The following is a 16,836-nucleotide window of genomic DNA, read 5'->3' as shown; positions in this document are numbered from 1 at the left end:
AAGACTCCGTCCCGTGTCCGTAAGGGACTTTCCTTGGCGTGGAAGGCAAGCTTGGCGATACGGATATGTAGATCTCCTACCATTGTAACCGACTCTATGTAACCCTAACCCCATCCGGTGCCTATATAAACCGGAGGGTTTTAGTCCGTAGGACAACATACACATCGCCAATCATACCATAGGCTAGCTTCTAGGGTTTAGCCTCTCCAATCTTGTGGTAGATCTACTCTTGTACTATCCATATCATCAATATTAATCAAGCAGGACGTAGGGTTTTACCTCCATCAAGAGGGCCCGAACCTGGGTAAAACTTCGTGTCCCTTGCCTCCTGTTACCATCCGGCCTAGACGCACAGTTCAGGACCCCCTACCCGAGATCCACTGGTTTTGACACTGACAGGGGGTCTCCGGACAGCCGGACTGTTGGACTATGGAGATACACGATTGAAGACTTCGTCCCGTGTCCGGATGGGACTCTCCTTGGCGTGGAAGGCAAGCTTGGCAATTCAGATATGTAGATCTCCTCCTTTGTAACCGACTTTGTGTAACCCTAGCCCTCTTCGGTGTCTATATAAACCGGAGGGTTTAGTCCGTAGGACAAGAACAATCATACCATAGGCTAGCTTCTAGGGTTTAGCCTCTACGATCTCGTGGTAGATCAACTCTTGTAATACTCATATCATCAAGATCAAGCAAGCAGGAAGTAGGGTATTACCTCCAACAAGAGGGCCTGAACCTGGGTAAACATTGTGTCCCCCGCCTCCTGTTACCATCCGCCTTAGACGCACAGTTTGGGACCCCCTACCCGAGATCCGCCGGTTTTGACACCGACAGTTAAAGTCTATCAGGAAAATAAGAAAGTCCGGCGTTATTGCATTGGATTATATCCAAACGTCTAAAAATCTGGCAGATCCTTTCACTAAGGGTCTATCACACAATGTGATAGATAATGCATCGAGGGAGATGGGTATGAGACCCACAATATGAGTTGTTCACAGTGGTAACCTATTCTTTGTGATCGGAGATCCCGTGAATTAGATGTAGAAGACAAGTTGTTGATCAACTGAGAGGAGAGTATTCTTACTATTAACAATACCACTCCATGAAGATGCAATACTCTCCTAAAACTGCATGGCAGGTTGATGTATATCTTAATGTGTTCTAAGTGGCTCATTTAAGAAGAGATGTTTCCCTGCAGAACATCTTTTGAAGAACACACCTATATGAGTCTGATTGTTAAACGTCGCAATCTATGAGAGTAGGGTTCTCTCTAGTAAACTCATGAAAGGTCTCGGAGTATGACGCATAAGCTCCATCCACGGGAAAGACCCACGGTAGCCTAGTATCGGTCAAGGCTTTGTGTGAAGCTAGATTAACAGAAAACTTGTAGTTCAAGACCTAGTCCACTGTTTAAGTTGCTTACTAGTGTAGCATAGAGTTCTAGGTGGAAGTTCAACTTAACAGTCTCCACTGCAGTACCGGTATATAAAACAGTGTTTTGGAACTAAAGGCAAATTCTATGTGCCTCTAGGATCTGGTGGGGGCTTACTGGAATTTTATCTATTTATGGGCCAGCCCAATAACAATTTCAGAAATTCCTAATAAATCCTAGAGGCCCACTTAGCCCATTCGTGCAAGGCAAGGGGCACTTTTAAAGTTTAGTCCCACATTGCTAGTTTAGAGGGAGTTGGATCTTTATAAGGGAGGTTCTTTCCCCACATGTATGAGCATGAGAACAAGAGGGACATCCACGCACGCTCCTCCTCCGTCGTCCGCCTCGTCACGACGCGCCGCGCCGCGGGTTGCGGGAATGAGCTGAGCCGATGTCTAAATTTTTGCCATGCATGACGGGTATACGAAAGGTCATGCGGGAGCTGAAACGTTTTTCTGTAGTGGGCACTGAATCCGAACGGCTCGCCTCTTCGGCTGAAGTCTGTTCGTTTCGTCTCCCTCGTTCCCTTCAGCTCCCGGCGCAGCGAGGGGAGGTCGCTCCTCCCGGAGAGACGCACCAGAGCAACACAACCCTCTCGCCTTCAGCCTCCTGACCGCTGAGCTACTGCTACGATCTTCCCCATCCCGGCTTGCAGCGTGCACCACAGGTCGGGACAGTAGGCCTCCGAAACCGCACCTTTTGAGCCTTACGGGAGAAGGGTGATCAGGTTTTTGGGGAGCGCTCCGCGCGACTACTGACTTCTTCATCACGGTCTCTGACGACTACTTCCCCGACGATGACTTCTTCCCCAACGTCGATAACCTCATCGACGACATGGCTGGAGAGGATGTCGACCCCAAGTTCAGTGCTTCTGATGTTGTTGTCCCGTACATGTTCTTGCTCTTTCTATTAGAAGTCCTGTTGCGGTTCCTTATTCTAGTGTTTGCCCTAGATATGTTAGGCTCCATTTCATATATGCAACTTGCTATACAGTCTGCTCTAGATATGTTTAGTTACAATTCATATATGAAGATGATGTTTATCTTCTCTTTGTCAAATTGCATGACTTGTTTTATCACTGCTATACTAGTCGTGCTTTATCTCGTATTTTTGTTAATAAAGTCATTCGGTAAATTGCTCATATTTCCAACATGAATGTTATCGTGCTATTTACAGAAATTGCCGGGGGTTGGGCGGGGGGGGGGGGGGGGGGGGGGGGTTCAACAAATTCCTTCCCCAATGATCAAAGTTACCATGATGCTTTCACCAAAGTTATCACGCCTCCGATGCTTATATGGCCATGCTACTTACACATAATGTAACGTGTGGTATACAAAAGTTATCATGTCGGTGGTGCGTTAGTTATCGTGGTGGTGATGGAGAATTTACCACGGGAAAAGTTTATGTGTCGGGTTTGATAGGTGAAACAAAAAAGATTTTCTGTGTTAACATATTAAAGGCAAAACATGTCAAAACCGTATTTTTCCTTAGCTTGTTCAACAATGAGTTGTAGGTGAGGTGATCAGCTTCCTTTGTTAATTACCTGTAGACCAGAGATCAAATCCCATTGCAAACACTATTTTTGCATGGGGCGGGTGTGCGCGATAAGATCGGGAGGGATGGGGCTCGCCTGCTCCCACAGGCGTGCTCCCGGCTGCCTATTTTATATCTAACGGCCGCGACAATTCTTCTCCTTAGTCTTTTTCCGGACAAAAGAAAACACAAAAACTTTCCGTATTTTCGTCCGTCTCAGCAGCAAAACAACTAGTACTCCTGTATTTCCTTCTTCCGATGTAGGCATTGGCAACCTTGACGTGCACAGCGGTGTGGCCGGCACCGGCGCTTCTCGGATTGATGCCCGAGATGAATCTAGCTGATGCGTCAGGAAGACAGCGTCCGCACTGGCAACCACGTTGTGCACAACAGCGTCATGGCAAGCACCGCTAGCGGCGTCACCGTTCCGCACGTCGATGCCGGAGACACTCGGACTGCCCCGTGCTAGGACGCTAATGAAAGCTGCCCCGCGCCATGGATGGCGGCAACCTGAACCACGTCCGACGCAGTTCTACCACTCTGACGGTATACCAACCGGCATCCTTGGCGAAGCGAACAGGGCCGAGCCCGAAGGGCACGAGGACGGAGTACGCGTTGACGACCGCGACGTAGTGGCGTGGCTGACATAGCTAGCGGCACCAGCGGTCCCGACATCGATGTCCGATCTGACTATGACCGCCGTGCATGTTATGACGTCAATGGAGGCTGCACCGAGCTCAACACGGGTCGTGTCGTCTGTACCAAAGCACCCCGTGCAGCACCACTGCTCAACGGAGTTCCAGGCGGGGGCGGACAGTGATCCCTCCGGGGGCGGGACTGCGGGAGCGGATAGTGATCCCCCGGGGGCGGGGGCGGCAGGTCTTCCGGGCGCAAGGCTACGGAGGACCGGCCGGGAGAGAGAGGGGTGGTGGTGGGAGGATATCGGGTCGGCGGCTCGATAGGCGCTAGTGCCTTCATCCTCTAGTCTCGAGCCGCTACGTGAGGAGAAAATACGTAGTACATTCGAGGGAGACGGGCGAGAGGAGAATTAGGTGACCGTTGGATTAGAAAAAGGCGGACGGGAGCACGGATGGAAGCAGGCCGAGGGAGCAGGCAAGCCCCGTTCAATTAGGAGGACGTGTGGGAAAACTAAAGAAGGAAAAAAATCAGAAAGGCAGGGCAGGTGCACGCGATCGGATCTAACTATGTTGGATGCGTGTTCATCTACCACATAGTTGCCACATATATATTTTGTTTTTTAAATATGCTAGGAGGTCATCAGTAGCACCACAAACAGATGCACCGGATACGTTCCCATTCCCCACCTTTCGACAGGCGAGACCACGGCATCCAGAGGCGCGTCGGAAAGTTACCGGCCGGAACAGGGGAGTTGGGCGTCTGCCTCAATATGCCCGGTCGATGCGGGGGCCACTTCGTGCAGGCGCCGGCAGCACGTTTTTAGCACTGTCTAAGGCTAACTCCACCGCGCGATCCTATTCTGTCCGCCCCGTTCGTTTAGGGTAAAAGGGACAAACGAGATGGCCCAGCGCACGGCCTCAAACGGATAAATGTCCGGATTCCGTCCGCTTTCGACCCATCCCCGGCCCAAACTTGTGCTCGGTTTGGGGTGAAACGGACGCGCGCGGACGGCCTCGACGCACGCCCTTGTCCCCCTCCGTGGCCCACCTGTCGGGAACACTAGCAGTCCCTCCGCTCCCAACGCTTCACCCTCTCTCCCCGCCCCGCGCCGCCGCTATTCTCCGGCCGCCTCCTCACCGCGCAGCCCCCCCCCCCCCCCGCCGTCCATACCAAACCACGTCTCGACATGGCCGCCACCACGCCCGCGCTTTCGCCGTAGTTTTGGTCGTCGATCGGAGGAGGTTTGGCCGTCGCCATCCTTGCCGGTGGCAGAGGGGACACGACTGCCGGCGACGTACCACGACGGCCGAGGCAGATTCCGACGAGAGCTCCAGAGCGGCCAGTAGCCGGCCGGCAACCACCCCTGCTGCGTCGAGGTGATCATCACGGCCTCTTCGCCACCACGACCGCAAGGTGTTTGACCTTTTGCCAACAAAGGTATGGATAGTGGAGACGAGTTTTTCTTCCATCACTTCCTTTGTTCATCGGACAATTCATTGTCGGATGATGACGATCTTGTGGTGGCTGGACTGGTCGTTCACGACCATATTCAACGGCAGCTTCCTCGGTACAGGGGGTCAGTCCCTGGCCGTGCTTGGGAGGTGATGACTGCTTGTGTGATCATGCACAACATGATCGTCGAGGACGAGCGTGATGAGAGTATCTTCGACCAAGGATTTGATTATCAAGGTAAAAATATTGAGCCCCTGCACCAAGACCCGGCCACATTTGAACAGATTGGCACACTCATGTGAATCTTCAAAATGAATTGGTTGAGCACGTGTGAGATCACATCGGCAACCAATAGATGTATTTGTCCATTTTATGTTCAGTCAAGACAATTTCGATTTGGTTGTAAAACTATTTTATTAAAGACAATTTCAATTGAGTTGTAAAACAATTTTAATTTTCAGACAAAAATTTGGGTTCAAAACTAGTTTTGATGTAAATTTGGGCATTTTTTGGCCCTGACGGACAGGATGGGGCAGAAGGATGCGGCCGCGCGCTGGGCGCACGGCCACCGCATCCCAGAACAGACCTGGACACAACTCCAAATTCCTACCAAAAAAACAAAAACCGGACAAAACGGACGTCCGTTTGAAATCACGCGGTGGAGTTGGCCTAATGCCCATGCCGTGTGAGCCAGCCGCGGGACGGAGACAGGCGCGTTGGCCTGCAAGTCTGTCACGCTTTGGTGGTCAGTGGCGAAAAACGGGACATATATCTGATCCGACGGTGACATATAGCCAAGGACATCAAATGCAGAGGCCGTTCCCGCTTTTTTATTTTTATTTTGAAATGAAATGAAAGAAAAATCTCATCCGACACACCTTATCCAGCACCGCCCACCTGTCAGCGATACAGCCACCTTGTGTTGCTCAAGTGCTAATAACCACGTTTTGCCACGCGGTCGACATTGCTGTTCACTTCCGACTCAGCAGCACAGCGACGGAGCGTTCCTTCCCCTGGATCGATGATCCTCCCCTTCATCCAAACCTCAGCTCGCGCCGAGCCGGCCACCCGGGCGCCGCTCCACGCAATGCTCCCGCTCCTCCTGTCCGCCGTCTCCATCCTCGCCGCCGCCGCGGCGTCCACCCATCATCCGCACCCGTTCGACCCCCTCTCCCCCGCGGAGCTCACCGCCGTGCGCGACGCCGTGCTCGCCTCGCCGCTGGTCCCGGCCCGCCCGCTCACCTTCCACTACGTCGGCCTCGACGAGCCCGACAAGCCCGACGTCCTGTCCTACGCCTACGGCAACTCCGCCTCCTCCTCCCGCGCCGCCCTGCCGCGCCGCGCCTTCGTCATCGCGCGCGCCGGCGGGCAGTCCCACGAGCTCCGCGTCGATGTCACCGACGCCGCCGCGCCGTCCGTGCTCGCGCACGCCGTCCACCGCGGGGCCGGCTTCCCGACGCTCACGCTGGACGAGCAGTTCGCGGCGGTGGCGCTGCCGCCCGCGCACCCGCCGTTCGTCGAGTCCGTGCGCCGCCGCGGCGTGGACATGGCCGACGTCCTCTGCGCCGTGTTCCCCGTCGGGTGGTTCGGGGGTGACCCCCCGGCGGAGGAGCGGAGGGTGGTGAAGCTGCTGTGCTTCGTGGCCGGGGCGACGGCCAACTTCTACGCGCGGCCGCTGGAGGGCGTCACGCTCGTGGTGGACCTCGACCGGATGGCCATCGTCGGGTACAGGGACAGGGTGCTGCTCCCGGTGCCCAAGGCCGAGGGGACGGACTACCGGGCCGGCAAGGCCGGGCCGCCCTACGCCGGCCGCGCGCCGGCGCCCGGCACGGTGGTGCAGCCGGAGGGCAGGGGCTTCGACATCGACGGCCACTTCGTCAGGTAACTCTCGTACTACCTCGTTTTTTTTACTGCACGCACGTGGTATACTGTACCAAAATCGATATCAAAATGTCGCCGCGGGCTTTAAATTTAGCATGTGGACAGGGGACAGCAACTTGCGCGAGTGTGACATTTTCTTTTCTTTCTCTCTTTTTTGAGGACAGAGTCTGACATTTTCTGTTGCTCTGGTCACTGCAAAACGATTCGTTGCTGGTTCGAATCTGAAAAATATCAACATTGGGGCAAAACACGCACACGATGTGCACGAGGCCACGATGACAACGACGGATAGTACTCCCTCCATTTCTAAAAATTTGTCCTTCTAGATATTTCAACAAATGACAACATACAAAACAAAATAAGTGAATTTACACTCTAAAATACTCCCTCCATTCCACAATGTAATGCTTCCTTTATCTCTGTGCTTCAATTTTAACCGTAAATTTAACTACCATGACCGATTGCGGCGGGAGCAAAAGTTATATCAGTGAATGCGTATTCGAAAGAAGTTTTAATTATGTAATTTTTTCTTCCGTCGCAGTCGGTCCCGTTCGTTAAATATATGATCAAAGTTCGACCTCGGAAAGCGCGGACGCACTATATTTTGAAATGGAGGAAGTATATCTATATATATTCAGGTTCATTTAAAATTTCTAAAAAAACCAATATTTAGAAACCGAGTGAGTAGAATACAGTGGATAAAGATCACGGCTTCCACTAATCACCAGTCCTGACTCGTGACACGCTACCCACCTATGAGTACATTTGAACGGCTTGTCTCATTGTCTGGCTGGGATTGATATTTATCAATAATCGACTCAGAAATAGCTTGTTTTTGCGTGGGGACTCAGAAATAGCTGTAGTTGCACGTAATCTCTAAAATTAGTGACTCCTCGGTTTAAGAGTTATACATCGAAATAGACACACTCACATTAACACGATGATACATTAGAAATAAGAGTTACAAAAGTGAGGGGGTTTGCTGCAAAATTCCATCACTCCCAGCACCCCCTCTCCTTTGGACTCGGCTCCCCTGACGTACTGCAGGGTGCAGTTGGGTCACTGACAGGTGGGCCAACTTGCTTCCGGGCCCACCTGTCAGTGGCCCAACTGCACCCTGCAGTACGTCAGAGGAGCCTCGTCCCCTCTCCTTGCTCCCACCCACTCACGGTAAGTCAATGCCACGTTGACGTGCCATGCGAACAGCGCATACACCACATTTGGCCACATATGGGGAAGGCACCGTATTTGCAAGTTTATGCAAGTTCAAGCACGCGTTTCATGTATTTTATAATTTTATATATCAAACTGACCATTGAACGTAAATTTAGACACTCATAGTGTATTTACCTCAACGAAGATCTAGAGAAAGCCATGGATAACCAAAGATCCTAATTGAAAAAAAACTAGACTATCATGCTGACGCGAGACAAGATCCTGGGATTCTCCTTCCTCTCACCACCGGAGCAACTGACGGGGGTGAGGGAACCCCGGTGATGCTTGTAGTCGGATCGCCCTCTCTCTTTTCTCTTTTTTTTTTGCGGGAATCTCTTTTCTCTTTTCTCATGCCGTGGCAAAACCTATCGGCCTTTCTCTGGGGAATTATCCACTGTTTTTTATGCGAAGTTTTGAAATTTACTTGGCATGTATATGAGCTACATCGAAAATTTCACAGTACTTTACCATATAAAAAATGATGACACGACGATCAGACCTTATATTATATTAAAAAAAACACTCATCGGTCTAGCGTGCTACGACCACAGGTGGGCCAACTGGGAGTTCCACGTGGGCTTTGACGTGCGCGCCGGCACGGTCATCTCACTCGCCTCCATCCACGACGCCGAGGCCGGCGCGCGGCGGCGGGTGCTCTACCGCGGGTTCGTGTCGGAGGTCTTCGTGCCGTACATGGACCCGGTGGAGGAGTGGTACTACCGCACGTTCCTGGACGCCGGCGAGTACGGCCTGGGGCTCTGGGCCTTCCCTCTCCAGCCCGGCGCCGACTGCCCGGCCAACGCCGCCTACCTGGACGGCTACTACGCCGGGCAGGACGGCAAGCCCGTCGAGAACAAGAACATGATCTGCGTCTTCGAGCGGTACGCCGGCGACGTCGCGTGGCGCCACACCGAGGCCGGCTTCCCCGACCGACTGGTAACCAATCGGCCCATGCTCTATTGACGTGCATGAATACGAGTCATATGACCAATCCTCTGATGCAGATCACGGAGGTCCGGCCTGACGTGAGCTTGGTTGTGAGGATGGTGGTGTCGTGTGGGAACTACGATTACATTTTGGACTGGGAGTTCAAGACCAGCGGCTCCATCAAATTCACGGTATGAATATTATATGATCATCAATCGAAGAACAGAGGCAATCAAATTTGATCGATGCAATGCGCCGCTGCGTTGCAGGTGTCTCTGACCGGCCTGCTGGAGGTGAAGGGGACGGCCTACACGCACGCGGACCAGATCACGGAGGACGCGCACGGCACGCTGGTGGCGGAGAACGCGCTCGCCGTCTACCACGACCACTACGTCACGTACCACCTGGACCTCGACGTGGACGGCACCAACAACTCCTTCGTCAAGAACACCATCGCCACCAAGCGCAACGAGGGCGGCACGCCGAGGAGGAGCTACTGGACGGTGCGCCGGGAGGTGGCCGAGACCGAGGCGGACGCGCAGGTGGACGTGAACGCCGCGCCGGCCGACCTGCTGGTCGTCAACCCCAACAAGCGGACCCGGATGGGCAACGAGGTCGGGTACCGGGTCGTCCCGGGCGGCGCGACGGCGGCGTCGGTGCTGGACGACGACGACTTCCCGCAGAGGCGCGCCAGCTACTGCAAGAAGCAGGTGCGGGTGACGCCGTACAGCAAGGCGGAGAAGTGGGCGCCCGGGCTGTACGCCGACCAGAGCACCGGCGACGACGGCCTGGCCGCCTGGAGTAAGAGGGACAGGGGGGTGCGGAACGAGGACATCGTGCTGTGGTACACGGTGGGCATCCACCACATACCCTACCAGGACGACTTCCCGGTCATGCCGACGGTGAGCGGCGGGTTCGAGCTCCGGCCGGCCAACTTCTTCGAGAGGAACCCGTTGCTCACCACGAGACCGCCGGGCTTGACCAGCCGCCTCTCGTGAACTGCTCGTGCACCGGTGATTCCAGATGATACGCCGTGCGATCCCGATTGGCATCATACGACAAATTGAATTCCCAAAGCTCTGGAACCCACAACAGACCAGCAAAAAAAAAAGGACAGGCTAGGTGCAAGTTAACTGATTTTTCCATTTGGGTCAGTTGCCACAAAAAATCGAGCAATGCTAGACATACGGACATTTTACAGGGGGTTTACAGGCTGAGGGGTTGTGATTGGCAGATATTTAATTAGCAGGACGGCCCCACCAGTGAAAATGGGGGGGGGGGGGGGCAATTAGATGGGGCCACGTCGTTTTCCTGTAAAGCTTTGCATGAATGATCGTGTACGTGTAGTATTATTGATAAAATTCAGTCAGTCCCTTACTCGATTGTTCCTCCTCCCTCTGTTCCTAAATACAAGTTTTTATAGAGATTTTATTATGAACCACATACGAGCTGCTCACTTCAACATCTAGATTTTTTTAGAAGACTTCATCATCCAGCTGTAACAAAGGTTGTGCATTGGACCTTGATATTCATGCATAGGGCCGGGCCAGCTACTTCTTTGCGTAGATCAACGAGAGCTACGTGATTTTTATGTGTACTTGAATCACCATGGATACAATCCTTTGTAGCTGGGCGCCTTCAAACCAGACGAGAAAATCATCCGAAACTAAAAAATATTTCACTTGACTAAAGAATACTAAGGCTGCGTTCGGTTTCTCTCGGCTCCATTAACTCCGCTCCCGGAGCGGATCAAACTTTAGCTTAATTTGACCAAGCTGCCAAAACCCAGCTCCCCAACTCAACGGAGCGGGAAAGTTCCGAACAGGGCCTAAAAAGGTAGGTCTTGGGCTGAGGCATATAAATTCCATTTTAAGTTTGTAACACAAAATTAATCACAAATAGAAACCTGTTAACCCGATAGGTCTTGGGCTGAGGCAACAGCAAAGGACAATACAAAACCGGTTACCCCGATAACCAAAAGAGAAAAAGGATCGGTCATCGGTCAGCATGAAATTCTAGTACTTGTGGTGAGTCCGGTTTTGCCCTATCCAAAGAATAGACGAACGTGCAGCAAAATCAAAATCAACTTGCTCCAAATTTTGTCTCAGTCGATTTTTTTACAGGAGCAATAGGACCTGCGCAGCCATAAAACAAAAGATCTACCACATACTCGTGCTTGGTTTGAAACATAACATAACTGACCTGATACCTAGTAAGACACAAGACAAAAAAAATGTGAATTAGCGGGATCGTATTACTCCTTAAGAAGAAAGAAAATGATTTTATAAAAATATTTTTTTCACATAATTTACACATAAAATGCGTCTTTGTATTACCCTTAAAGAAGAAATAAAATTGCAAGAAAAACTAAAGACAATCAAAATAATGAGGTTTTATAAGAAAGGGTGAATTGCTGGCATTGGTATTACCCTTTAAGCAAAAAAGTAAATGAAAAAAACATAAAAATAACTTGCACATAATTTTGCACTAAATTTGCACTTTTTCAATATGCAAAGAATAAACATATAATAGTGTATTTTCGCATTTTGTATAATTTGCCCACATATTTGTAAAGTACTTGTGTCTATACTTGAGCATCAATGAACAAGTATGTATATACTAAAATAAATCAAAAACCCGACCTTTTACAACCACGAAAAAAGGAGCCTGCCAGATACTTATTGGTGTGAAGCATAACAGAAAGCGAACCGATGCCTTGTAATTCACAAGGCTAACAATTAAAAGTAAATGAAGAAAAATAAATAAATAACAAAAAAAGTGTTCTAAGAAAGAATGAATTACTAACATTATATTACTCCCTCCATAAAGAAATATAAAAGCGTTCAGATCCCTTGATCTGAAGTTCTGAACACTCTTATATTTCTTTACGGAGGGAGTACCTTTTAAGAAGAAAGAAAAAGGAAATTGTAAAACAAATAATAACAAAATATGTACATAGCTGAGGGAATTGACTGCAACAATTGTTTGATTACATCATATGTGCAACCGATAGGGAGCTTGAGAAAAGCCCGTTAAAGTGTGTGAGAAGAAAATTGTCTATCAATGACACATACAAACAATTTCTAAAGCTTATTATTAGGTGATGAGGTGACATAGTTGCACGTGCTCGAAAATAGTTAGTGGGGGCTAGCTTTTTCGACATAAAAGATAAAAGATTTAACCATCCGTTTTAATCAAGATGGCATATTGTTGTGATTTTTGTCATAAAGTTTGTCAAGGATTTGTTTCCACAATGTGACGATAGTTGACCGTATGTTTTTTTACTCACTGCAAAAATATGGGAATGCTAAAAATCCAATGTCATATTTTTAAGCATGACAAATTAAACGCTTTCACAACAAATTGTGTTCACATGGGGATGGCAATTTCTATTGCCAAGCCTATCATTTCCTGGAAAAAAAAGATGGCAAGGATTCGCCATGCTTGCTATACTAAATTGCCATCCTCGCAACAACGTAATTTGCCATCTGGAATTCGACTTGCCATGTTATAATATGTGACCTTCTATTTGTAGTAAAATCCAAAAACAATAGGATCATGATAGTGTTGGTTGGTTTTCTCCCAATTGTTTTTACCAAGAACCTCTTTCGTGTTTTCTTATTTCAAGACAAGATAAAACTTTTGTAGTCAAACAAGACAAGGTAGTTGAACCCTGTTCAACGTTTAAGGCATTGGTTAGAGGCCTATCGGTACATGGCGAGCACACACCCTCGAAAGTCTTAAATGGGCCGACCCATTTAGGGGACATACTACCTATTGTGACTTGTTTATCATGGAAGGTTTTGGGAACGTTCTAGCCGGTTTTATGAAGCTTCTGGTTGATTTTTTTTTATTTTTCTCCTTCTTCCTTTTTTCTTTTCCTTTCAGTTTTCATTTTACATTTCATGAACTTGTTCTTCAAATTCATGATCTTTCCTGAAAATCGTAATTTTTACTTATTCATATTTTTTTAACTTTGTGATTTTTTAAACTGTTGAACATTTTCAAATTTGTGTTTTTTACTTTATCAATTTTGTGAATTCGCAGAAATCTTTTCAACTTGAAGATTTTTTCTGAATTCTCACGAACCTTTCTTGACTTTGCAAACTCTTTCATATTCGTGTTTTTTAATTCATAAACTTCTTTGATATCATGATTTTTTGGGAACTTTATTGGACTTCAGAGCTTTTTTTGAATTCGTGACCTTTATTCAAATTCATAAAATTTATTTGACCTTTTCATATTCACGGACATATTTCAATTTTGCGAACTTTTTTGGCTTAGTGATTTTGAATTCATGAATATATTTTTCGAATTTATGGACTTTATAAAATCACGAAGATTTTAAAAAATCTTTGTTATGTTCTCAACTATTTCAAAACTAAAAACAACCAAAGATCCAGTTTTTTCCCTTTTCTCTGTGGGGAACCATTTTTTTTCCTAAACGAGCGACACGAATGAGCCGAACTGGAAGTGTGCAATAATCCGGATCGTGGCACGGTACGGCCCATAGGCAATAACAGTGGGAAATGATGGCCCATAAGCAATATCCACTGGAGCCCAGAAACAGAAACAGAGGGAAAATGGATGGCGCCAACCCACCTTGTCGTTCCCGCCAAAAGGAAGCAACAAAATTGTTCTCCCCATCTCCGATTCCCAAATCCTGAGATCCATCTCCCTCCCTCCATCCCATGGCGGCGTCGGCGCCGACGGGCTGCTTCAAGTGCGGCCGCCCCGGCCACTGGTCCCGGGACTGCCCCTCCGCCCCGCCGTCCTCCTCCACCAACCCCAACCCCAACCCCAACCCCGCCGCCGGCGCCGGCGCCGCCCGCTTCGCCCCCTACAAGCCGAGACAGTTCTCCAAACCCGCGGCGGCTGCGGCTGCGGCTCCGGCTGAGGGCGAGGAGGCACCGCAGGATGGTGCTAAGAAGAAGAAGAAGGAGAGGACGACGCGGCCCAAGCTCACACCGGACCTCCTCCTCTCCGACGACGGCCTGGGCTTCGTCCTCCGCTACTTCCCCAAGGCGTTCAAGCCCCGCGCCCGGCCCGGATCCGAGGTATGCCTGCCGCCGATCAACTCCACCCAGCGGACAATGAATACCTCCTTTCTCTGCAGATCCTGTTCAATTAGATGATCAACCCCGTGTAGAAACTGTAGATGCAAAGTCACATCTGCTACATGCCGATGCTTTCATTCCTTATTATACACTTTCAGTAATTTGCTGCATATGTGCCATCAGAAGTCAAAACATTCGAATAGATAGTTGTAACCTATGTGTGCTGCACATGAACAAAGAATGTTGCATGATGTTGCTCACTGCACACCTGTCCTTATTCGGATCTCCGTTGGCCTCCTAAATGACTTACTGTCTTACTGTCAGGTGGAAGACCTTGGCAATCTGATCAAGCTTTACGCGGACTGGCACTCTCGCTTGATCCCTTACTACTCCTTCGATCAGTTTGTGCGCAAAGCTGAGAAAGTTGGGGCCAGTAGCCGCGTTAGGGTAAGCTTCTTTCTCCCTTTCAGGGTTTCCTTCCATGTTGTTACAGGTAAATTGAGTAGTCTTCAGAGCAGTTACAGGGTTTCCTTTCAGGGTTTGATTAGCTCCTGAAGTGTTAAGTTGCTGCCACCACTAGCATATGCTATCTTACTATGGCATGATGTCTTTGTAAATCTCCTCAATAATGAATCGGTATAGTAATATTTTTATGACGATAGGCAATGGAAAAGCAACACATTAACACAAGGTTATTCTTTTAAGTGAACATAAAAGAGTACAACAATACATCTGAAAACAGGAGATGTTATGCTCGTTGCCATTCACTTGTTCAGAAAATACGCCTTCTCACCAGTCTGTTGGTTCTTGTCATGGCATAAGATTATGTTTATGGGGAATATGTGTTGAATTATCTTCTCTTTGAGATATTTCTCCCTTTCGGGGTTTCCTTCCATGCTGTTACATGTAAATTGAGCAGTCTTCAGAGCATGATCAACTAAACTGATTTGATTAGCCCCTTCAGGGTTATGTTAAGTCGCCGCCACAACTAATTTACTATGCTACTTCACTAAGGCATGTTGGCTTCTTAAATCTCAATAATGACTTGGTGAAGTATATTTTCGTGAAGATAGGCAATGCAAAAGGCAAGGGCCTGCAGCACATTGACATAAAGATCTGTTAAGCGAACATGAAAAAGTAAACACTACTTCCGGAAAAAGAGTTGTTATGCTCCTCATCATGCCACTTCAGAAAATATGCCTTCTCATCAATCTGTTGATTCTTGATGTGGAGCAAGATTATGTTTAGGGGGAATATGTGTAGATTTAACTTGTCCTTGAGCTATTTCACATATTTCAGTTGATTTGTGTGGTCTAATATGCCTAGATAACTACTTGTGTATTTTAGTTTTTGGCTGCTCCCATCATGTCAATCAACCTTGTTCTCCCTGGACATATGTATTTCTCACTGACACTGTCCTTCCTTATCTTAGAGATGCATTTCGGAATTGAAGGAAAGGGTTGCCAGAGGGGGGGATCCTACACTACTGCATCAACCGCCAGTGGAAGAAGTCATACCAGAGGGAGAACCTGGTCTGACCTCTTTGTTTTGTTTAAAGTGCACATACTCAAATCTTTATGATTCTAGATTGAAAGTACTTGCATGTATCTCTAACCTGTATTTGTTATATTCCAGTAACAGCAAATTGCTCACTATCTGTTGCAGATGGAACCACACAAGAAGACCCAATCCTGGGGACAGAATCTCCGTCGACGGACAATCATGAGGATGTGGACCCATTTGCGATGGAAAGTGATGACGTGGATCCCATGCAAGAGGATTTGCGAAATGAAATATACGAAAAGACAGCCGATGTAAGTCAATACTCTGCCTTGTTTAACTTGACATGGCTGTTGTCAGCTCTAAGGAGTAAGGACACATATGTAAGTTCCGTGTGATTCATCCCATCCATGAAATGAAAATAGAAGGTTCTTCAAAAGCAAAAACTGTTAGTAACAGATGCTGCTAGTGTTAATATCCTGAAGCCATGCCTAGACATTATAGGACTCTGTACTCTAGTTACTCCAGTAGGAGTGTTATGCGGATTAAAAAGTGATGCATTGTTTCGTTGATGGCACAACAGGAACCTGTAATAAGATCTGGCATTGAAAGCGCTGAACAACCCATGGCTCCAAAAGAGGCAGAGAAGCATCAAGATGGAGAGGAGAGTGGCGGGAGCAAGCCAAGCAAAGTTGAGCTGACGGAGGAGCAGAAGGCGCGCATGGAGGCTAACAGGCTCAAGGCGCTGGAGAGAGCGGCAGCAGCTCGGGCTCGCGCATCCCAGTCGCAGCCTACTACTGAAACCACTACCTAAAAGCGTTCAGGGTTTTGAATCACTCCGCCTTGGATGTTAAACTGTGTAAGAAGCATAGGTGGTGTGTTTCCTTCAAGGGCCAAGGTGGTGTTCGTTGAAGTTGAGGTGGAAACCCCAGAAAACATTTTACTTCCGCCGGTGTGGAAGTCGGTAATCTGTTTGCCAGAAGAGTTGGAGTATATTGCTGTGCTGGTGGCGGTGGACAAGCTACACAAGAGATTTTGGCCAAACATGCACTAGCTGTTTGCTCGCAATTTCCCATGTGTCCTTACGCATCTGTTATGGCTCCTGATTGCAGCCCTGGGACATGCAGCAGGAATTTATGTATGCATACTTAGATGTTAATCGTACTATTTGGTTTGTTCATCTTACCACCGTTACCTTCTT

The 16,836-nt window shown here is 48.6% G+C and overlaps 1 protein-coding gene across 1 annotated transcript; it reads left to right on the top strand.

Moving 5' to 3' along the window:
• The first annotated feature begins 6,017 nt into the window (after positions 1-6,017).
• LOC123084804 (primary amine oxidase) lies at positions 6,018-16,836 on the top strand. Its single transcript, XM_044506318.1, has 8 exons — positions 6,018-6,936; positions 8,703-9,087; positions 9,156-9,269; positions 9,348-9,980; positions 14,460-14,582; positions 15,568-15,667; positions 15,801-15,949; positions 16,219-16,836. The coding sequence occupies exons 1-8, from the start codon at positions 6,077-6,079 to the stop codon at positions 16,447-16,449; spliced, it is 2,595 nt and encodes an 864-aa protein (XP_044362253.1). The 5' UTR covers positions 6,018-6,076; the 3' UTR covers positions 16,450-16,836.

The sequence above is a fragment of the Triticum aestivum genome, chromosome 4A, assembly GCF_018294505.1.
Source record: "Triticum aestivum cultivar Chinese Spring chromosome 4A, IWGSC CS RefSeq v2.1, whole genome shotgun sequence".
Classification (NCBI taxonomy): Eukaryota; Viridiplantae; Streptophyta; class Magnoliopsida; order Poales; family Poaceae; genus Triticum; species Triticum aestivum.
The sequence above is the reverse complement of the archived record's forward strand: the minus strand, read 5'-3'. Positions and strand labels throughout refer to the sequence as shown.

What these genes read in the sequence shown, in the direction of transcription:
- LOC123084804 (XM_044506318.1), top strand. Translation starts at nt 6,077, where the DNA reads ATGATCCTCCCCTTCATCCAAACCTCAGCTCGCGCCGAGCCGGCCACC. An exon ending in ATCGACGGCCACTTCGTCAG is followed by an intron (nt 6,937 to 8,702) that starts GTAACTCTCGTA and finishes CTACGACCACAG; the next exon opens with GTGGGCCAACTGGGAGTTCC. An exon ending in ACTTCCCGGTCATGCCGACG is followed by an intron (nt 9,981 to 14,459) that starts GTGAGCGGCGGG and finishes TCTTACTGTCAG; the next exon opens with GTGGAAGACCTTGGCAATCT.